Genomic DNA, 23,813 nt, shown 5'->3' on the forward strand with positions numbered 1-23,813 from the left:
CCTGACTTTCAATCGCAGATAAAGGTTCTCTGATCCTAATCCATAGCTCTCGGATCGTGCTTCCGATGTAGACCCATTTGCAAGTGCATATGATCGCATACATTACATGTATCGACCGACAGTTCCTTTATTTTGATCTGGACACCATTTAGATCCTTGGAAGTGTCTGTACTTGCCATCGCATATTTACACATAGAACATGTGCCACATTTCCTAACACCTGAATCCGGTTGCTGTAGCCAGGTCTTGGGTGTCTCGTCTTTCCCTTCTGGTAATAATGAGGGGCTTAGGCTGGTTCTGAGTGTTCTATCTCGCCTGTAAATTTCAGATGGACCGTCATTGATAAAGCCCCCTATTTGGGGATCTAGCTTGAGCAGATAGCAGCTTCTTTTGAGAATCTTCCTACTAAGGTGATTATTGGCACAGTATGTGGTAATAAATTGCACTGTATTGTCAGATTGTGGTCCTTTGTCTTTTTGTGTCAGTTTGTGATCTAGGTGTCAGTTGCGCTTTGTTCCGTGCTGTTTGGATGCATTTATGCGAATACCATCTGGCTGTAAATCTGGTAGACAATAGTGAACATTCTGTGTCTAAATGTATTGGGTCTCCACAATTTCTCCTTGCTCTTATAAATTTTCCTTTCAAAATATTCTTGATTACAGGTTCATAGTGACAACTGGTGGCAAACTGTGTTGGATTAACTTCAGTCTCTTGTCGATAGGTTTGTCTTTAAGAGGTCTCCTGACACATAAATTGTTAAGTCTAGGAAGTTAATCTCTGTTGTGCTGGTGGTTCCTATAAATTAAATTCCAAGCTTGTTGATTTTGTGCCTGAAATCTTCCAAGTCCTGAAGCGTACTATTCCATATTAACACGACATTGTCAATGTAGCGTGTCCATTTGATGACGCTTTTCTTGTATGCTTCGGTTTTGTAAACTAGATCTTCGAACATACCCATGACCAAGTTGGCCAATGCTGGTGCATATTTTACACCCATCGCGACGCCTCTTTTTTTTGGTTGAAAAATTGGTTCTTAAACAGAAACATTTTATTGTCAAGTGTTGCCATGAGCATGCAAACAATTATATGCAGATTCTTCCTTGAATGTGTAATCTATCATTTCTAAAGCAAGATTATGTCTGATAGATGTGTACAGAGCTATCACATCCCATGTCGTAAGATAGTAGGTTGGGTGCCATTGGATTCCTTCTACGATATGTATTGCTGCTGTAGTATCTTTCAGGTATGCCTGAACTTTGTGTATCTTTGGTCTGAGAAATGTTGTCGATATAGTCTGTTATAGGCTCTGTGGCCCAGCCAATGCCACTAAGAATGGGGCTCCCTTCTGGAATATCGGTGAATGGCTTGTGCACTTTGGGAAGGAAATAGATGGTTGGTAGTGTTGGATTCTGGACAAATAGAAATCTTCTTTTGTCATCCGTGATAAGGCCCTGCCGGTGCCATCCCTCTATTGAGTTTTTCAGATCTTTTACAATACCATTCTTCGGATTGGTTGATAATGTCTCATAGCAGTTTGGTGTATCAAGATGGTTATGTGCCATTTTGACGTAATCAATCCTGTTCATCACAATTATATTCCCGCACTTGTCAGCTGGAATTTGACAAAATGCTCCACTAGGGGTTTGCCAGCCACTTTATTCCTTATGCAGCTTCGGTGTTCCGAAATGCGTTGTCTGACCTCCCGTGTTGTTTTCCCCACATACAACAATTGGCATGGGCACTTAATGACATAAATAACGTTTTTAGTCAGGCAGTTGGTATGACATTTCATTTTCCAAACTTTCTCCCCATATTTGAACTCTCGTGTGGTTTCAGTAAGTGGACAGGCCACACATTTGCCACATCTATAGGGGCCTAGAATCGGTGGCAATCCCCATTGGCTACTAATGGTTTGTTCTTTTGTTGGTTCCCTAATAAGTATGTACCAATCTTTGTCTTAAGTTTTGGTTACGTTTAAAAGCGAACATAGGTTTTTGTGAGTGACCCTGGTTGTTTGAGGTTCCAATGTTTGTTTATAATCTTTTTTTATATCACCACTTACTTAATTTTATATAATTTTGCATAATTTTGCATAATTTTATATATTCTGGATCAGGTGTTATACGGATGTGCACTACGTGCTATCAGCAGTACAACATGCCCTGTATCCCTTTGTTTTCAAGTGATATCCGTAAGTAGGGCTGTTAGTCTGGCATCTATTTGTGTCTACGTTCGCAGCATAATGTGAGACGTTCCGTGAAGATTAACATTGAATCATGTCGCGGCCATCTTGGGACCCATGTTAGTCCCTTTTTTATGTTCTTAATCCATTCAGTGTTACGCGCTTATAACGAGATGGTGTCCACCTTCCATGTTTGTTATCAACAAGCAGAGAGACGTGCTGCCGGATTGTGTGTTGAATGCTGCAAGCTTATGCTGGTAAGCGCGTGGAAATTGGAGCCTTGCACTTAACTGGTGTGGATTTGAATTATATGCGGACGCTACGCGCCAGAGGTATAATAAATTGATCCGTGGTCATAACAGTTACAACGGTGGGTTCAGGTAGACTGAGAACGCATGTTTGAACGTGACACATTAAAACTCGTTCCGTAATTCATAGGTAGAATCCATAGAACATCGGGTGGTGTGGTTAGTTTGCGCACCCGTGTCGGTACGTGTCACTAGGATAAATTGATTTATTTCAATGTTCGTAGTTACAATAGCCACACTGGAGGGTGTGGCTTGGTCGAGCATGTGTGGTTATTTGCCGCAGATGCCATTTGAGAGAACGCACGAGAGGCGGCGTGGTTATTTTGGGAATACATCATATTCGAACTAATGGGACGCGGGCACCTAGAGTTCTATTATGGTGGATATTATTTCTATAACCTGGGGCCGGTATGTTTAATTCAATGTAAGTAACGTGACCGGGAATATCCTTGAAGCTATTGATTATTTTGTCCTCTCTATTTTTATAGTGGTATATACCTGGTTCTGGTCTGTGGATAGATTCATAGCTGAACCTACTAGACACATCAATTGAAATACACTTGTGGATTGCGCCGAAGGTGTGCAAATATTTTCTACATAAACTTGCAGTGATTGTAAGTGGTTTGTGGTATATTTTTATTGTTTTTATTCTGGTTAAGTGATGTAGTACCTACTGGTGGTTATCACAAATAGATCAAGTAGCATTTTCTGTTTTATCCACAGGACATCTAGAATGTTAGAGTCCCGTGGAGGATTTGTTCCGTTGGTCAACTTGCTTTCCCTTGAGTAGGCTTTTGGGGGTGAGTAGACCTTGGTGATTCTATTGTTTAGATACACTTTTGTGACAATATTAGTCACTGTTTAAATAAAAGGGGATGACACTTTCCTGATGATTGTATATGTATGTTTTTTAGAATGAATATTGGCCTATACACTCTCAAGAAGGGCAGAGTTATTACCTGGTGCCCTACGTCCTGAAGAAGGTCTTTGTGACCGAAACACTTGTTGACGATCTACAGTGTGATTCTGGACCAATTTAAATGCCAGATGTTTGACACCTGATACTATGGACCGGGTCATGAGTATATGATAAAATTAAGGAAGATTGTATCAATAGCAACAGTTCACACTGCCTTGACATGCCAAAATGGTTTTATTGTTGATGGTTTGAATATGAAAGTATGGGGTTGAGAATGACTGCTTGAGGTACGAATGTTGAATTGATGAAATTATTTGGTTTTATTATATCATACATGTATTAATAATGTGAAATTTGTACTGATGAACTATTAAAATTTAAATTTATATTTGAGCAAAGACTGTGTCATCCCATTCCACTGGTCCACCTTGCCTTATCATTTTGTATTTTACCTGAAGGACCAGGGATTAAAATTGCAGGTTTACCCCTTTCTTTATTACTATGTGTAAATATGCAATGGCAAGTACAGACACTTTCAAGGATCTAAATGGTGTCCAGATCAAAATAAAGGAACAAATTAACTGTTGGTCGAAACATGTAATATATGCGATCAAATGCACTTGCAAACAGGTCTACACCAGAAGCACGATCCGAGAGCTACTGATTCGGATCAGAGAACATTTATCTGCGATTGGCAGTCTGGACAAAAACCTACCTCTAGCAGATCATTGGCAGAATCAACATCAACTGAATGACAAATAAGAAATCAAATTTATCGGGTTAATAAAGGTGAGCCTGGGTCGTAGAGGAGGCAATCGGGAACTGCTCCTACGCCAAGAAGAAGCAAAGCTCATTTGTCGCTTCAGAAGTGTGGAGTCTGGTTTGAACACAGACAACGAGAAGGCATACTTCCTTTAATAGAATAACCATCACAATAGTATGATTGACCATTATAAACTGACATATATTTGTGAATTAGTGTTTTACACAAGAATCAATGGAGCACTCGCCAGAACTGTCTTAAAAACTATGTATTGCTGGAATGGTAAGCCAGCCGATGGTATTTGATATCATCAATCTATTTTTACGTATCAAACTGAGACAAGTATATATTTTTTCTCAGTATTATAATAAGGTCAATGACAAGGATTTACAGCATTTACGCCAGTGTTAAACCTATTTGCCATGCATGTTTTACGCCATCAACAACATGCTTTAGGATACTTTAAATTCTCCAGCATGGGGTCTGGCATGGATTCACATGCTCATGAATATTCCCTGTCGTCAGGCTGGGAATCCTCCGTAAAGAAAAAATCAGTATCAGTTTCGTTTCTGATCTGTCTTTATTAGTAGTAATCAATCACTGATCTCTGGGTCATACTGCCCCCAGCCAATGACTGCCCTCTCCCTAAGCTCTGCCTCTGGCAGCCATCCTCAGATTTTTACTGCACGCTCAAGTGTTGGGAGTCCTTGTGCTTTAGCTCTCGGGGTTTTTGCTGCGTTTTTGCATTTTTTCAGGAGATTTTCTCATTTTTTCGGTTTAATCGAGCCTCAAGCTCCACTGTTTCTACTCCCGATAACAGGGACCCATTTTCGGAATTCTTCTACGCCCCTCAAGGGTGAAGTTTTCGTCGAGTTTACGCTTCTTGGAGGATTCCGGAAGATCTGCGGGCCTACCTTAACGGACATGGCCCAGGACAAGGGAAGCTAGGCACCCGGTTCCAAGCTGTTCAGGTGCTGCCCTGGATGCGGATTACAAAACGTTTTCAAGGACGAGCATTCGCAATGTCTCTACTGCCTTCATGAGACAAAACGCACGTGGAGAAGGACTGTTCGTTTCGCAAGAACCTTTCGGAATGGACCAAACAAGATGGTCATTCCCGCCTCGCCGCCTGGCTGGAGAAGGGCACAGCAGATGAGAAGGCGAAGAAAAAGTCTGAGCGGGCTTCTAAGTCCTGTGAGGGCGCCCCGGCGACGGGGGCCCAACAGAAGGCCAAGCACCGCGAGTCCGCGGGCACCGAGAGCGCCGAAAGGTCGAGCTCTTCGGCTGCCAGGCAGGGCACGACTTCCCTGGCACGTTCAACCACGAGCCAACGCTCTGGTTCGGGGAAGAGGAAGTCCGAGAACCCGGGTAAACTGCTGGAGCTGCCCCAGTCGATCTCGAAGCGGGAGCGAGGCGCTGACCCCCACCTCCCCCCAAGGCAAAGGCCCAGGACGCACCTAAGGTGGTGAGAGCTTTGATCCAGCCGGCAAAGGCCTCGATCAAAGTGGCTGAGACTACGCCAGTGGAAACGGCCTCTGGGCCCAGAGTATCCCTGCCACCGCGGAGGGAATCCTCTTTCCAGCCCATCGTTAAGAACCCCGTGAAGTCCCCGGCGGAAAAAGAGGAGGGGGGGGGGGCGGTGGCCACTACAGACTCGGAATCAGCCTCTGAGGAGGATCTGGTGGAAACCGAGAAGGGCCTCAACGAGAGGTTCATAGGCCTCAACGAGAAGTTCGAGAAGGTTCGATCCCAGGGGGCGGTCCCCGCTGATGTGATCGAAGATAGCGACGATGGCGACGAAGAGGGCCCATTGGAGCGGCCATCCCGTCCGTCACAGCCATTACCCGAGCCTCAGGATAGCTCGGCGGCCATTTTGTTGGCAATCCAATCCTTATGTACTGAGATAAGGACGAGATTACCACGGACCCCGATGGAGGATCCAGAACCAGGCCTGTCGGGAAGCCCTCCGAACAAGCGGAGGAGAGTCCACCCCCCTCTCCGCCCTTCGTGCCCGCGAGGCCTGTGGACCCCTCATCCCCCTCGCCGGACCCTAGAGAGGATACGGCGACTGGGACGGACGACGGCTGTGATGACACAACAGACATCCCGTCATCACCCCCCCCACCCCCGCCTCGGGCTTCTCCAGCCGACGAAATAGGCTCCTTTCACGCCATGATAACCAGGGCATCTGAGCTCTTCCATCTTTGCCCTGAAGAACAAAAAAGTAAGGGTTTCTTTACCAACGACACCCGCCAAGAGGGACAGGTACAAGAAGAAGTACCGAGTCCCCGATGCCGCCCCCTTGTGCTTCAGAGCCCAGCCCATGCCGGACTCTGTCGTCTCGGCACCGGCCAAGAAGAAAGCAGCGGATGCGGCGGCTTCAACTTCCACTTCCCCGCCGGACAGCGAGGGCAAGAAGTTGGACTCCATGGGGCGACGAGTCATCTCGTTGGCGGCAACAACGATTAAGGCGGCCAATGCCTTAGCGATCGTCGCCCGCTACGACAGGGAGTTTTAGATCAAGATGGCTCCCCTGCTAGACTTCCTACCTGACGACAATAGGGCAGATGCCCTACAAATTCTGCAGGAAGGCGAGGTGGCGTCGGATCACGCCATAACGGTGGCAACAGACATTGCTGATACCGGATTCCGCCAACTGGGCAACAGAGTTTGCCTCCGACGAGGATGGCTCAAGGCGACAGACTTTCGCCAGGACGTCCAGACCAGAGTGTTGGATATGCCGTTCGATGGCAACAACCTTTTTGGTAAGGCGATGGATGAGTCGCTCCAGGCCATCAAGACCGACTCGGAGACGTCCCGGGCCCTAGGGGTACTTCAATAACGACGGCCCTTTCGGAGCTCCGGAAGCAGACCTGGTGCCTCCAAGGGATCCAGCGGTGGCTCTTCTACATACTGCCAGGCGGCCCGCTCCTCGTCCCAGGAGGCCCGCTCCTCGTCCCAGGAGGCCTACAGAGGTTGCGGCAAGCAAAGGGGATCCCGCCGTCGTCGCCAAGGAGGCCAAGGCGGCAAGGCCTCCTCCAAGCAAGACTGACCCGGCCGTGTCGTCGGGCCCCCACCGAAGCACCCCTGGTGGGAGGACGGCTGACGAAGTTCGTCAGCGTGTGGGAGTCCATCTCCACGGACCGTTGGGTGCTGGACACCCTGGCCAACGGGCACTCGCTGGAATTCCAAAATAAGTGCCCTCGCATTCCTCCCGTGGCCAGGAAGGAGAATCACATCCCTCAACTGCTGTTGGAGGTAAGGGCGATGCTCAAGAAAGGGGCCATCGAGCTCGTCCCCAGGAGGCTCCGGGGCTCCGGAGTGTACTCAAGGTACTTCCTCATCAGAAAAGACAGGCGGTTGGCACCCCATCCTGGACCTGCGTCAGTTAAACAAATACATCCAGGCGCAGAAATTCAGGATGGTCACCCTCCAGCACGTGCTGGGACTGCTGGAGGAGGGCGACTTCCTATCGTTGTTGGACCTGGAGGATGCTTACTTCCACATCCCCATTCTAAAAGGACACAAAGTTTCTCAGGTTCGTGGTTCAGGGACACCACTACCAATTCAGAGCCCTACCGTTCGGATTAAAGTCGGCACCCAGGGTATTCACCAAGTACCTGGCACCAGTGGCGGCGCGGCTGCGCCTGCAGGGGGATCTACGTCTACCCCTACCTGGACGACTGGCTAATCCGGGCAAGGACAAGAGAACTCGCCGTTGAACACACAGCGAGGACCGTCCGGCTGCTCACGGAACTGGGGTTCTCCATCTACCCCAAATCCCACCTGGTTCCGTCGCAAGTAGCACTGTTTCTGGGGGCGAAGCTCAATACAGTGGGACAATTGGCCTCCCCGTCAGAGGAGAGGACGAAGACCATTCTGGGCAAGGTGCGGCGCCTGTTGGCCACAGACGTGGCCAGGGTGAGGTCCATCAAGTCCCTCCTCGGGATGATGTCCTCATGCATCTATCTTGTACCCCTTTGCAGACTTCGGATGCGTCCGCTACAGGAGTTCCTCGACGCCTGCTGGTTTCTGGTGACGAGCTGCTTCGAAGACAGGATCCCTCTCGACGAGGAGTTCCGTCGGGCGATCCTATGGTGGGGTACCCGTGCTCACCTCACTACAGGCACGGACTTTCAAACCCTGGCGTTTCAGGAGACGGTGACGACGGACGCCTCTCTGTGGGTTGGGGAGCCCACACCGGAGATCTCCAAGCAGGAGGCCTTTGGCTCCCGGAGGAGAGGTCTCTCCACATCAACTTTCTGGAGCTCCGAGCAGTGTTCTGGGTGCTCAAGTCGTTCCTTCCGTCCCTCAAGGACAAAGTGCTGAGGATCTTCACCGACAACACCACCACCATGTTCTACATACGGAAGTAGGGGGGCACCAGATCCCCAGCCCTATCCAAGGAGGCCCAGGATCTGTGGCACTGGGCCGTCGCCCAGGGGATGTTTCTGGTTCCCTTCCACCTGGCAGGAATAAAAAACACCATCGCCGACTCACTCAGCAGGGAGCTGCGCTCGTGCCACGAGTGGGAACTACGCCAGGACCAGGTGGATCGGCTCTTTCGACGATGGGGCAAACCCCGGATCGACCTTTTTGCCACGGCGACGAACTCAAAGTGCCAGAGGTTCGCCAGCAGGTTCCTGCAGCCGAGGAGCATGGGTGATGCTTTCTCGTTCCCCTGGGAACAGCCTGTTTCTATACGCGTTCCCTCTGTTGCTGTTGCTGCTCCGCCTCATTAACCAGCTCAAGAAGTCCAGGTGCAGAATGATCCTCGTGGCCGAGGCAGATCTGGTTCCCGGACCTTCTGGACTTGTCAACGTCCCCACCAGTCAAGCTGCGGTGGACGCGGATCTTCTCTACAGAGAAAGAGGCGCCATTCTCCATCAGGACCCAGAGTCGCTGAACTTGCAGGCCTGGCTCCTGCAGCACTAGAGTTTGGAGGGTACGATTTCCCGGCTGACTGCAGAGAGGTTCTTGCAAAAGCCAGGGCGTCCTCAACTCTCAAGTGTTACGGTCATAAGTGGAAGAGGTTCTCTGTCTGGTGCCGTGCACAGAAGTTTAACCCTCTGCGGATTACGGCCCCTCAAGTGCTGCCGTACCTACTGTCGCTGGTCAAAGTTGGACTGGCTAACGTCTCCATCAAAATACATCTGGCTGCCATCTCCCGATATACCAGGACTACGGGACAGGCGTCCTTGTGGTCTCATCGCCTGGTGAAGGAATTTATGAAGGGACTATTCCGATCGTTCCCGCCGGTGAAGGATGCTGCCCCGGCGTGGGAGCTTAATGTGGTGCTGACCAGGCTCATGGGGGCCCTATTCGAGCCTATGCATTCAGCGCCTTTGAAGTTCCTGTCATGGAAGACAGCGTTCCTCATGGCCATCACCTCCACACGACGAGTGAGAGAGATCCAGCCCCTAACTTGCAAGCCTCCATACTTGACTTTTTCTGACACGAGGGTGGTGCATCCCTCCTTCATGCCCAAGGTGCCGTCGGACTTGCACCTCAACGAGCCCTTGGTGTTACCAGTTTTCGTCCTGTTGCCCACTTTGCATGCTACCAAATCTGAGGATGGCTGCTAGAGGCGGGGCTTAGGGAGAGGGCAGTCATTGGCTGGGGGCAGTATGACCCAGAATCAGTGATTGGTTACTACTAAGAAAGACAGATCAGAAAGGAAACTGATACCGATTTTTTATTTTATTTTTTTTATTTATTTTTCTTTCTTTCTTTACCGAGGATTCCCAGCCTGACGATGGGGAATATTCATGAGCATGTGAATCCATGCCAGACCCATGCTGGAGAACAGTTACAGGTAAGTAACTTGTTCCTTAACTACTTTGGCACTACAACTCCCATAAGACACCAGCATTAGCACCTGGAGATCTTAAAGAATCTGCTCCCTGCCGGCTCTCTATTTTTTTGTAACGTATTTTATTGACATTTGTACAAATATACAAACATTAACAGTTAACAGATTAACATACTAAACGATTAACCAAAACAGTCTTCGTGATATGGTATAGTGTTCTCGGCAGTCTGTTACTCGGCTAACAGTTCGGGTGTGTGGGGGGGGGGGTGTTCCAGGTCGGGGGGGGCCCCCAATGCTTAGGTGGTTCTTAGTTCAGCTGTGTTGGTCTGGTGGCGTTCTCAGGGGGGTTTATGATCAGCAGCGAAGTGTATGTCGCGCAGCAGGGCCTTCCACGTATCAAGTGTCGTTCATGTTATCCCCACCTGCGTTGGTTCCATCTTGCCAGTCTCTGCCTCAGTCCATCTTTCCAGCTCTTTGATCCAGCGTTCGTGTCTCGGGACCCCTGGTGACTCCCATGCCATTGCTATGGTTCTTTTTGCGAGGATGCAGGCGATGTTCATCAGTTTGACTACGTGCTTATATTTGCTCACCCTGGGCTCGGCTCCTAGTAAACATTCTTTTGGGTTCCACTTGTATCTGATTAACCCAGCATCTGTGCAAGTCTGTTTTGCCCTGGACCAAAATTTCGTCGTCTTGGTACAAGTCCAGAACATGTGGTCCAAGTCTGCTTTGTCGTCTGCACACCAGGGACATTTTGACAGTGTCCGTTTGTTGAAGCTGGCCACTCTCTGCGGGGTCATGCACGTCCTGTATAAGGTGTTCAAATGAATCTGACGTTCCTAGACACCCCTTTGGGGTAAAGTAATATTCTTTCCCACTCTTTGTCCGTCAGTGTAATTTCTAGATCTGCTTCCCACTTTTCCTTCAATGTTGCACTTTTGGGGTTGGGTTTGTCCATCAGCCGACTGTAGAGTCGGGTCACTGGTTTCCAGCCATCTGTGAGGTTATGCATCACCTGTAGAAGGGGGTCTGGGGTAGGTCCCTCTGGCCAGATGTTCCATTGTTTCTTGGCAGTCCGTTGAGTCGGTGGTACCATAGGAACTGGCCGCTCGTGAGGCCTTCATTTGCTTGCAGTGATTCAAATTCTCTGAATGTGCCTTCTTCGAACATGTCTCCCCATTAGGATGTAACAGTATAATGGTATACCGTTAAAGATACCGTGAACCACTTAATTGAACAATAATAACCGTCACATTGTTTATACCGGTATACCGTTTATACCGTTAAGTGTGCTTTTAATCTGATTTGTAAAGACTGCAGTAAGCAAGTGCTGCACAGTCTTGGTCTTGCACGTTGGATGTGCTGTCTGCAAAGTAGTTTCAGTTGGAGCAGTTTTTAATGCCATTCCATAAACCAGAAGTGCCTGACATAAAATCAATATGTTAGCAATAGGAAGAATAAATACAGTGCCAAGAAGGAAAAGGGTTTACTTTGGGTTGGTGGATTTGTGGTTTATATATTTATAATGGATAATGTTTGCTAAACATATGACTGACAATGGGGGATTTCCCTGGCTCTATCATTGAATTAATATAACTCACTCAGCGAAAGTTCACAAATCTCTGTGGGTATTCCCTGCTGCCATACCAAAGGGTAAAATGTCTGTGATTACTGAACACCTTTTAGAGAGAGAGAGAGAATACTACCATCAGCCTCCATTGATCTGTGGCATGCAGGTTATCAAGATGGCAACATCTTCACCAGTAGCAAGTGGGGGAGCTAAAAGCCCAAATGACCACACTTAAGAAAAGCTATTCAGTTTGCTTTGCCATTCGCAGCAGGGCTCCCCACCCCCTCCTCTCCACACGTGTGTGTGTGTGTTTGGTGGAAGGAAGGGGTGGCATTTCAGTGGAAAGTATGTTGGAAAGCCCAATTCTGGCCCTGGTGGCTCGTTTTGTTTGTGTTGATAAATCTGACAATTTATGACCTTTTAGAAAGTATTTGTTAAGATTAGTTAACTCCACCTGCTATACTGAGATAACCATGATATACCGTCATTTGACAAGAAGGTTATCGTACCGTCATAAAACTAATACTGTGACACCCCTACTCCCCATGTATAGATTCCGGCTCTTTCCCAACTTCTGGCTACTGTGAGATCTGTCTGGGTCCTGCATGTGTTTGCCAGGATGGGGGTGTTGGGGGAATAGGGGTGTTTCAATTGCCAGATGAAGCAGGTTCTGGACCATATTTGCCTGCCTAGTGTTACGATCATGGGGACATCCTGTGTCAGTTTCAAAGGGTTCCAGAGAGTCTCTTTGGGGAACAGCCTGGAGGGTGTTTGTCGGAGTAGCCCTGATTCACGGTCGATTCGTCTGAGAGCCACCTCGTCACGTGGCTGAGCTGTGTTGCTAAGCAGTACATTTGAAGGTCAGGGAGCTGTATACCACCTTCTTTGTAAGGCAGCGTAAGTGTAGTTAAAGAGAGTTTGTCTAGAAGGTCCCCATATGAAGTCCCTGATTAGTGTTTCCAGCTTCTTAAAGAAGGGTGGTCTGATATAGTGGCAAATGTTCACAAAATAGTACAATTATCAAATGAGGACTATCATTTTGACAATTGCAGCTCTGCCCATCATTGCAAGTTGTAGTTTTGAACAAAATTTCATTGATTTGCGGAGGCCTTTTATTACTGCTGCAGTATTATGTTCATGTGTGAGCTCCGGGGTGTGTTTCATGTTGACTCCTAGATATCGGAACATCTCCGGTTGCCATTTTATCCCAACATCTGGCAAATCGGATTCCTTCAAGCCCCTGAGTCTGGCCAGTGGAAACAGACAGGATTTTAGCCTGCTGAATTTAATCCCGGAGTATTGTGCGTAGTTGTTGAGGACGTCCAAAGTGACTTGTGCGTTGAGCTGAGGGTCCTTCAGGTACAGGAGTACGTCGTCTGCATAGAGTGATATTATGGAGTGATCATTGCCCAGCCTGATGCCCGCATTGAAGAACAGCTTCCTAAAATAAATGGCTATCGGCTCTAGGTCTAAGATGTACAACATCGGTGATAGCGGGCATCCCTGCCTGGTATCCCGCTGTATCTCCCAGGATTTGGACATTGTTCCACCGGTTCTCACTCTTGCTACGGGCGAGTTGTACAGCACCTGACCCATCTGACAAAGCCCTCACCAAAGCCAAACTCCCTCAGCACCTCGATCAGCTACTCCCAGAATATGGAGTCGAAGGCCTTTATGGCATTGAGCGAGAGCACTGCCAGATCTTCATCCTTTGAGTAGGTCTCTGCCATGATGTGTTGGAGCCTCCTCAGGTTGGCTGTGGTGTTGCGTCCCGGGACGAAGCTGTTTTGGTCTTCATGAATCGGGGTTCCCACCACCTTCGCCAGTCTCTTGGCCAGAATGGTGGTCAGGATCTTACTATTGTAGTTTAACATCGCTAGTGGGCGATATGAGTTGCAGTCGTTGTGGGGTTTGTTCGGTTTAAGCATAGGGATTATTATCGTTTCTTTCATGGAGTTGGTAGGATCCCTTTTTCATATGCCTCCATATATACCTTGTGTAGGATCGGGGTGAGAGTTGCTTCGTATGCTTTATAGAATTCGGGGGGAGGCCGTCGCTCCCTGGGGCCTTGCTTGTGGCTAGCGATCTAATTGCTTCTGTCACGTCTTCTGTAGTGATCTCAGCTTCTAGTGACTCTCTGCTCATCCGATAATTTTGGAAGTCCTATCTCTTCTTGGGTGGCTTTGATTTCCTCTCTGGGTATGTTTGTTGTGTGTGTATAGTTTGGAGTAGAAGTCTGCAAATGCATTGTTGATGTCTTGCTGTGTCTTATGAGTTGTCCCTCCTTCTGTAATTTCTGTTGGGAGATGTCTTGGGTGTTCACGTTTACACAGCCAGACCAACAGTCTGCCAGGCTTATCTGCTTCTTTGTGTGTCCTGGCGGTGTATGTTGCAAAGTCAAATTTGGCTAATCTGTTCCAGGCTGTTTGGCATTCTTCTCAGATTCTTTTCAACTCCGCCTCTATCTCTGGTGTGACGTCGGAATTGGATTCCAGGTGTTATTTCTGCCTCAGGCTCCTCTAGTTCTGCCTTCAGGTGCTTTCGGATTACCCCCACTCCTGATATTACTTCACCTCTTGTCACTACTTTCGTAGCTTCCCATAGTGTGCCCCAGCTTGCCACAGAGCCTTTGTTGATGTCTATGTAGTCCTCCAGTTTAGTACCGGGGTCTTCTCTGAATTCGTGGTCAGTGAGTGCAGCCGTTGGCATTCTCCACGTCGGGATTGGTGGTCTAGGCCCCCTGAGTTTCCATTGCATGACTAGCAGTGAGTGGTCAGAGATGGATCTGCCTAGATATGTTGTGGATTCAGCCATCAGAACTTGTCCTCGGTCTATGAACAGGTAGTCTATCCTCGTGTGGATTTTGTGTGGGGCTGAGTAGTAGGAGTAGTTCCTCTCAGTGGGGTGTTGCTCCCTCCAGATGTCCACCAAGTTGAGGTGCTCAAGTGTGCTGTTTAGTGCATCAGTTGCGGCGTTACATTGTTGATGGGGCGGCTCCGACCTGTCCATGGATCCATTTCTGATGCAATTAAAATCGCCTCCCCATATAAAGGTTGCTTCTCTATGGTGCACCATTTTAGTGCATAGTGTTTTGAGGTGAGCGGGTATTCCGTTTTGTGGGAGGTAGGAGTTTACTAGGCACAGTCATGTGTTCAATAGTGCCCCACATTATTAGGTACCGTCCCGCTTTGTCGGCTTCAAGTCCCAGCAGTTGAATTGGCACATTTGGGTTTACCCACGTAAATACTTCCCTTGCGTATTTGGAGTATGGTGCCCCTCTTCCGATTCCACCCCATCGTTCAGATAATTTGGACATGGATTCTACCGTGAGGTGGGTCTCCTGGAGTATCGCGATCGAGACCTTTTTTCTGCAGAGGTAGGATTGGATCCGATTCCTTCTTAGGTATGAGCCCAACCCCCTCACATTCCATGTCATCACTTTGAGTTGTGACGCCATTGTGTTGGTGTAGTGTGCCTTTCTCCTCAATCTCCCCCGGGATTTTGGGGCAGTCTCTGTTCCAGGCTAAGGGATCTCTCGTTTGGGTTCCATGGTCCACTCGCCCTCGACTCTTGAGTTTGTCCTGCCCTGTGCCTCTTCGTTTTTAGTGGTTTGAAGACTGCAACTAATAAAACAATTGACATAACTGAAACTGTTGCGCCCAGCAACTACATCTTTCTTGTGGTGCTCGGGTGCTCTCGCGCCGTCTGAACCCATCCGGGTATCGGGCACGAGCGGGGTCGGTCAGGAAACTGGCCTGTCCTGGACTGTTCGTGGGGGTAGTGCCTTGCACCTGGTGGTATGCCGAGCGAGGGCTGCATCCATGTGGCTAACTGTTGCGTGGTTTACCTTCTAGGTTTCTGTTCGCCTTGTCTGCGTTGAGAATGTGGTTTCATAAGTGGCTCCATTTCTCGTGTACGTTTTCGGGGTTTGCCTCAGTCTTCCATAGGGTGGGCGTCATTGCCTTCTGCCAGGTTATCTTCCAGCCACATATTGGCGGCTGCTGGGGTCTCTAAGAAAATCGCACGGCCTTTGTGGATGACTTTCAGTCTTCATGGGTAAAGCAGCATGTATTTCAGGTTTAATTGTCTGAGCCTTGCTTTGACTGGCACAAATGAGTTCCTCTCCCTCTGTACTTTCTGGGTGTAATCAGGGTAAATAGCTATTTTGGATTTCCCACGTTCTATGGGTCCTTCTTCTCTGGAATGCTTCAAGATGGTTTCTCTGTCCTGAAAGTTAAGTATTTTAGCGATTATAGGGTGAGGATGTGAGCCTGGTGGGGGTCTCTTCTGTAGGGATCTATGCACCCTTTCCACTGCACATCCTTGCGTTAATCTCTCGGCGCCTATCTCTTGTAGCAGGGACTCTATGTAGGCCGTTGGGTTCGAGCCTTCGATTCCTTCCGGTACCCCTAGTATTCTAACATTGCCCCGTCTAGCCCAACCTTCTGCCTCTTCGGATCTCGCCTCAAGTGCAGCTACCACCTTCTCTAGGTCCACAACCTTAGCTTTCAGTTCTGCAGTATCATCTGATGTTTCCCTTATGGTTGTCTCGGCATTTGTCACTCTAAGTTTCGGGCATCTTGGCACATGTGTTGAATTTCAGACTTAAATTCGTCGATTCTTGAGTCTATAAATGCTTGTAGTGATGCAATAGCTTCCAGCACTTGGGATTGATTGTCGGGAGGTTCCCCTTCTCTTGTTGCGCAGGTTCAGGGGTGGAGAGGCGAGGTTGTACAGGGGTCTTTGATTTGGTGGAGACATGTGTCTATAGTGGCTGATTTCCCTTTGCTTCTGGCGGCCATGTTGAGGGCTTTAGTAGTGTGTTGCCCAATCTGCTCCGGGGTTAGGCTGTTCTGGTTCTCAGTGTCGACCTGGGAGGAGGGTCGCAGGACTGGGCAGGAGCGCTAAGCTTGAGTTGCTGAAGGTAGGAGCTGGTCTTGTGGCTCGCAGCACTCGCGGTTCGTTATTCCTGGTGGCACTGGGGTTTTATCCAATGCCACTTCGTGGTGTGTAGGGCTCCCCCGGTGCTGGATCGGTGCCCTTCTATGGCCACTCTGATCCGGTGCCTCAGGCCTTCAGGTCAATTCTTTGGAGGGGGGGGGCTGCTGTTGTGCGGATGGCGTGTCTGTGCTCCAGTTTATTGGATAGTTTCGGTGACCCAGCGTGCCCGACCCGCAGTTCTCTCCACCTCTAGTTTCTTTTCTCCACCTTGCCGAGGCCAGCAGGTTCTGGGGCTCCCCTGTTCTTGTCGGGTCTGTGTGTCGCCTTCTTTTCACTTCCCCCGCTGTCTGCAGATGTGCGTCTCTCCTTCCTGCTGCATATGAGTTTGCTACCGCAGTAGCGTTGAGGTGCGGTCGCAGATGTCTCCGGGGTGGATTCTCTGCTCTCGCTGGGGATGGCACTCAACAGTAGCCGCAGTGCAGTGCGAGTCACTGGGGCCGATTTTCTCCCTGTGACTGTACGTGCCCGGGCGGGAGGGCAGGACTTTCCGTGGTCGCGACTCGCACCCACTGTTCCGCCCCGTGTGCCCACTGCAGCGGCTGCGGATGGCGGCGCTGTCGCGAACGGCACTGGAATCACAGGCCGGTCACCATCTTGGATTCAGTCGGAGGTGGGGGGGGTCAGTTCGGGTGGGATCCCACAGGTTCTGCAGGTCCGATTTTCCAGCAAACTTGTTGAATCATGTTGGGGACCGCTTCCGCTGCCCCCGTGACTGCTTTTCGTCGTCGCAGACGTGGTTTAAATTGGGCGAAAAGGATCAAGATGCGGCGCCTCGGCCAGAGCTCGGCAACTCAGCCTCTACTCGCCATGAGCTCCAAGCCACGCCCCCCACCGACTCTCTATAGGGGTCAGTCTTAGGCAATCAGCTGGAATAAACACTATTCAGTATACATCTCCTGGATATATTATACATCTCACGCACATAGTAGACTGCACAACGTGATGCATATACAGACGCATTATCTTTTTCGCATAATACCAAACCACATTTTTTGTAGGTTTTTTTTAAGACTATTTGACAAATGTTCAATCACTCTCCAAACACCGAGACCGTCAAAGCTTTGACAAGACAGGTTTGCCGCAATCATATATTCCCTATAATGTGTAAGTAGAGCTCCCAAAGCATGGCCGATAAGCTCCTGCAGACCATGGAAACTATGGTAGGACTACCATGTTCCCATGGCAATGGAGATGAGCAAGACAAATCAGAGGACCGGCGAGAATCACAGGTAAACCATAGGGGTCTCAGCGAACCCACCAACCACATTACCCAATTAGGTTCACATCCGTGCTGAATGCAGCACAAGACGCAAGGTCTGTAACGTGTATAATATTAAATTAAGGAACCAGTAGCAAATAACAATTGTCTGGCACCAATTGCAGTCAAACACAAGCTATTGTTGAAAATTACTGCCAAGGCACTTTCAACCTAGCCACAAGTGCACAGTCGCAAGCACTGTGCAAAACTAGTAGACGGACACGTAATAAACCGTCATGATGCACATTTTAACAAACGCACTCGCATGCCATAACAATGACATGAATTCAATCGAGGGTATTATACATTGCTTATACTTTGCTATCTTCTATTGTTATTCTGCCTGAGATGGGATTTACCCCAGTACTAATCCACCATTTCTGCAACTATGCATATATGCAGAGCGGCGAAGGATAAGAACTTTTTGAATAAATGTAAAATGTAACATGTCAGGAACTACATAAATGCAACTAAAACGTAACACCAACCAGTTATACCATGTTCTAGGACAAGGAATTTTGGATACCAAGAGCAACGTACTTTTTAAAAGCCAATCACAATCAGTTGCCTTAAATAATGTATTGAAATGCATGCAGTATGGCAATATGTACTCTCTGTACTCTACAATCATAGAGACAATGGACTTATTCTTTCCTCCTGAATGTTTTTTTTCCCCATTTCTTTTTTTTTATCCAATCCCTCACTTACCTTCCTGATCCCCCACCCCAAATTTCGGTCTCTTAATGTTATTTTTGCTGTTCATCTCTACTTGAATAACAGTTGTGCATTTTGGTCCCATTGGGGATTGTCTTGTTTCTCCCACTTAATTTCGGTTTTTAACCTGATCATATGATGACAATATGATGGATTTGCATGTTTGTCTATTATGTTTTCACTTAATATTGAAGACTACAGATATGCCCTGATTTGAAAAAGGCATAGAGAATGCCGAAACACGTGTAATCAGAAAGGGCCAATAATAAACCTATTTGGAACACCAATAGATGGCATTTTGGAACTTATTTACATGTAACTGTGGCACAGTAACACGGTGTGTTTAAAAATACATATAACCTGAGAGATGGCCAACTTCTCCAGTAGTTTTCCAGCAAGGGAGTGATGGAGATTGGGCGGTAGTTTGCCAGAATAGAAGGGTCGGGGGAAAGTTTTTTGAGCACAGAGTAAACAAGAGGGTGCTTGAAAGTGGGGAAAACACCAGTGGTGAAGGAGAGGTTACTGGGGTGAGTGTGTCACTGTTGTCCTTGATGGTTTTAGAAAGGCAGGGGCCACCTGTTTGGAAGAGGCTTTCATAGACCAGACTTGTCTAGCGACCTCCTCAGGTGTGACAAGCCAGAGGGAGGAGAGAAGAGGGGTAGGGGTCGGGCGGCCAACAGGGGTGGGGGGGGGGGGGTACCAAGAGATGTTGGTGCATGAGTGTGTGCGGAGGCGAGCGGTGTCGGGATGTCCTTTATTTTGGTGGTGACGTGTGCAACCAGGGCTGAGCAAAGGGCCTGGGTGTGTGCAGTAGAGGATGACGCTGCAGTAGGGTTGGCAAGTTCCTTGCAGACTTTGAAACGTTCGGCCGTGTTGTAAGATGCAGCGGAGATGCAGGCTTGAATATGGACTTTTTTGGATGGGATGAGGAGTCTGTATTGGCTTTGAAGAAGGCGGCAGGCCAGCTTGTCAAAGGGTGCACTTGAGGATCCCCATTTCAGTTCTTCGTCTCTGTGCTTGTGTTTAAGGGCAGCCAGATCGTAGTCGTACCAAGAGTTGCACTTTTTGGCAGGCTTTGCCTCTCCTGAGGTTTCCCCCTTTTGGCTGGTTTCCTTTCCTGAATCCTGGGTACCTCTCCCAATGAGAATTTAAGCATCAATCAGGCTTGAGCCATGCTTTTCTTTCAAAGGTGTGTTTGAAACAAACTCTCCAAGAGATCCGGAATGAAGAATAAACATGTCGGGAGGAAGAATGGCAAACTGTTTTTAAAGGGGTGGAATGTTAAATACAAACAAAAGCAATGTAGTCTTTGTGATTTACATAGTGTGTAGTTTAGTGAGTTTCCTTGGTTTTATTTGAGTGTTTCATGGACACATGCCAGAGGAGCTACATGAGGTTGCATGCAAATATGATTCCTTGTCTGCCTAAAAGGACTGGGGTAGGCACTGTAGCACAGTCATGCAAGGAAACTGAAGTGGTACACCTGCATGGGGAAGGGTCTAGAAAGCAGAGGGGACAGTTGGCAGGCACAAATCCAGAAGGGCATTTATGCTGCAACCTACCTTTAAATCTCCTTGGTAGTGCCACAAAACAAGGAAACCTTGGTTATTTTGTGAATATAAGATGGATTTGAAGGTCTAAAGTGTGGTAGGCTTAAATTGTGTCTGGCATATGAGAGTATTTGCGCATCACTTTGCTTGTGCAATTTTCAGTGCTGCAATTTGTGCCCATCACACTTTCGACATGCAAATGTGTTTTTTTAATTCACTCCCCCCAGGTCGTGTCTCATGTAATTTCTTTTGTTTTCTTCTAGCTGTTCTTCCATTTGCAGCGAGAAAGGTGTTTCTTGGAACCCCGCGCCCGTTTCTATGTGGCAGAGGTTGCATGTGCCATTGGCTACCTGCACTCTATGAATATAATCTACAGGTGAGTTGTTGTAGTCCATCGTGATGCCACACTTCTGCAATTGAGCCATTTTTCTTTAAAGGTTTGCATCTTGAATGAATTACAGTATATATTTACCAAACCACAAAGCATAGTGCTGGACATCGACAAGGGCAGAAAGTGCTGTAAAGATTTAGCATAGCAAAGGAATTCATCCTGCCCACACACAATGGCACTGGGGATGATACTGACAATGGCACTCAAAACGCAATGGTATCGGACATCAGTTTCTAAGGTCAAAGAATTGTGGGATTGCTTCATCCAGGATGCAGGTAGTAATAGGAGAGATGGTGTTGAATTGCATCTCCAACTCTGTATCACAGGATGTATCCCCACAACCAAAGGCTTGGGCGATGACCTTGCTAAGAATGCCATGATTGCATGAAACTAGTTAGAATATAAACAAAAGCCATTAGGCTAGAAAAGGAGGAACTCCTCCACTACTCCCCCACCCCCACCCCCATGATTGCTATTTTATTTTCATGCCACATACATTTGAAATATATATGACAATAGGATTACTTGAATTTCACAAAATCGCAAGATAACTCCCCATGATTAAGGAGCAAGTTTGTGTAAGCCTACTGATTGTAGAAATCAAACTTTGGAAACGTTTGAAATCTCCCAGCAGGTTTGGATACTAACTTACATTGTGGCACCTATTGCTCAATCTCTCAAGCTAGGTTCATTTATTCATTACTTGGACGCAGTTCAATGGAAAGGAAAGCACAGGGATAGATGGAGACGAGGAGAAATTCGATGAGAATTAGTACAAATGTTTTTAGGTCAATTTCCAGTTTGTGTATATTAACTCAGGATCTCTGGAATGGCTATTCTTGCCTAATGCGGTCAGCAAGGTAGTTCTTTTCTGCAAATCAAGAGCACACATTTTATCCTATTTAGTGTATCTGACCTTCATTGAGAAGAGTTGTTTAGTTTTCTCTGAACCCTTCATATCATGGCTGTGTGTGAATTCTGGGCTGAACCTCCAACCAATTGGATGTTGTAGCTGCGATCTTGTTGTTTTAGACTGCACATCGGTTTGCTCAAGTATGTTTTATATTAAGCCCAGTAATCAGTGATGTATTATGTGACATCAGTGATGTCATTTGTGATATGACGGTACAAGGGCTGCACAATGTGGGCCTCATTGTTGCTGGCGTAGCTTACAGCACCTGATGCCTTTCAGGAGTTTTGTGGCATTAAATCGGCACCTTAACATTACTTCAGCTGAAGTTTTTTCACTGAATTTCAAGGTTTGGTTTGCATTGAACTTATTCTCCTTAACCGTCCCTTAATTATTGTTTTCAAGGGTTTTGTTATACTATGCCTCCCACCACCTGTAATTGTCTCTTTTTTTCCGATAACATACCTGATGTATCATTTGTTATCAAGATCTGTTGTTGAGCTACTAATGGTGTAGTGTGATGAGGAAGACATTCGGTGGGGTTAGTGGGGGGCTGTGACTAGGAAGAGTGCAGTGGGGGTAGTGAGGGAATGTGACGAGGAGAGTACATTGGTGGTAATGGTGTACTGCAACAGGAGGGTGGCATGGTGGTAGTGAAGGCCTGTGAAGAGGAAGAGCGAGGTGAGTTTGCTGGGGGGACTCCGACGAGGAAGACTGACAGTGTGTAGTTGGTGACTGTGACGAGTAGGAGTGAGGTTGTGTTGATACAGTACTAAGATTAGGAAGAGTGAGGTGGAGGACTGTGATAAGGAAGATTGAGAAGGGATATTTGGGAACTGTGCTCAAGATGATTGGGGTGGAGTTAGTGGGGTACTGCGGTGAGGAAGAGCGAGGCGGGGGGTACTGTGACGAAAGAGTGAGGTGGTGATTATGGAGTATTATGGTATTATGATGAGCAAGAGAGATGGGATAGTTGGGGACTAATGAGGGAGATTGAGGTGTGGTTAGTGGGCACTCTGATGAGGAAGAGCAAGTTAACGTTAGTGGGGGACTGCGAGGAGGAAGAGTGGTGGAGTTACTGGGGGTTACTGCGACAAACTGTGAGTTGGGGATTGTGATGAGGAAAGTTTGTGGAGTACTGCGATGAAGAGGGAGGTAGATCTCTTCCTGCCTGACGTCTGGCATGAAAAGTGATAGTCACAGCTAACTGAACGCTCGTCCAGTCATAGCAAAGGATGTAGTAGACCAACATTGTCTTCCTCTGGTGTTTAATTTCACACTTTCTATTCCACTAACTAAGCAAATACAAGCTTAATTAGCACAGTTAACCTCCCCAAAACACTTTTACCTACTTCTCTCGTGCACATTTTAGGTTATTTATGAAGCAATTCCTGTGATTTTTTACATAAGAACATAATTCCTAAATTAACGTATACTATTCCCCTCCCCCCCCCCCTTTGCCCTACCTAACAATCAGTGATTGCCACATGTGAATATATGATAGTTTTGAAGCAATTATATATTATGTTTTCTTTAGTTTTGCTGTTCGTTCCGATTCTAGATCTCGGAAAAAGGATTGAAACAAAAAACAGCACTTAAACTCGCACCAAACCTTTATAGATCATCCTTTCGTAACCTGCACACATGCTCTCTGACCTCAAAACCGCCCTGCTTAGACCCCTTTTCCTTTTAGGGCACTTTCCAAAATCTATTCGAGAACTTGATTCTCGAATCACATAATGGTGGATTTCAGAAATGAAAAAGCATGGCATCAGCAGGGGCACCCTGCTCTATGCTAAATAATAATTTTAAAAAAAAACTACCGGACTGATTTGCACCAAAACTAGCAAGGATTCCACTAGTGATGTCGCTATGGGGTGCAAATTGAAGGCGGACTTGCTTGAAATGAGAGTGCTGAATTTCCAGGGTTTTGTTGCGTTAAATCTGATCCACTTTTAACTCTTGATCGTAACCAAGGTTTTTTCACTGAATTTCAAAGTTGGTTGCTATGCTTTTTTTTCACGTTGCATCTGATCATTCACTTTCTTGCCTAAGTTTTCTCAAAGAATATCAAGGGTTTTGTTATACTACAGTTTCCTCTGGGTCCACCGGCCATGGCCAATGGCCACGATATACGTGTTACACCATTGGTTTCTTTGGATCCCACTAAACAACGCTGTGCCACTTTACGTGTTGCACCAATAGGTTTCTTTGGTGCCCACTATCCCAGGTGTTTGGCCATGTTGCAAAAATAGGATTATTTGGGGCCCACTAGACATGGCCAGCAGCACAAAGACCTATTGCCTCCTGCCTAGTAGATGGGATCATTGTAGGAGTAAAATGTCCTCTTTTTTTTCTATTCTGATTCTTATTGTATTCCCTTAACATTGCCCCGATAATGGCAACAAACCGAACATATAACGTCAACAAACTAC

General features: G+C 47.4%; 1 protein-coding gene across 5 annotated transcripts in view; it reads left to right on the forward strand.

Annotated features, from left to right (window-relative positions):
- Window positions 1-23,813, forward strand: part of SGK2 (serum/glucocorticoid regulated kinase 2) — a 536,387-nt gene that overhangs the window by 440,450 nt on the left and 72,124 nt on the right. For all 5 annotated transcript variants that reach the window (XM_069652333.1, XM_069652338.1, XM_069652336.1 and 2 more), the window contains one exon: window positions 20,341-20,453. In XM_069652333.1, coding sequence (XP_069508434.1) covers window positions 20,341-20,453 — 113 coding nt within the window. The remainder of the gene's footprint in view (window positions 1-20,340; window positions 20,454-23,813) is intronic.

This window comes from Ambystoma mexicanum, chromosome 3p (genome assembly GCF_040938575.1).
Source record: "Ambystoma mexicanum isolate Mex_15411 chromosome 3p, UKY_AmexF1_1, whole genome shotgun sequence".
Classification (NCBI taxonomy): domain Eukaryota; kingdom Metazoa; phylum Chordata; class Amphibia; order Caudata; family Ambystomatidae; genus Ambystoma; species Ambystoma mexicanum.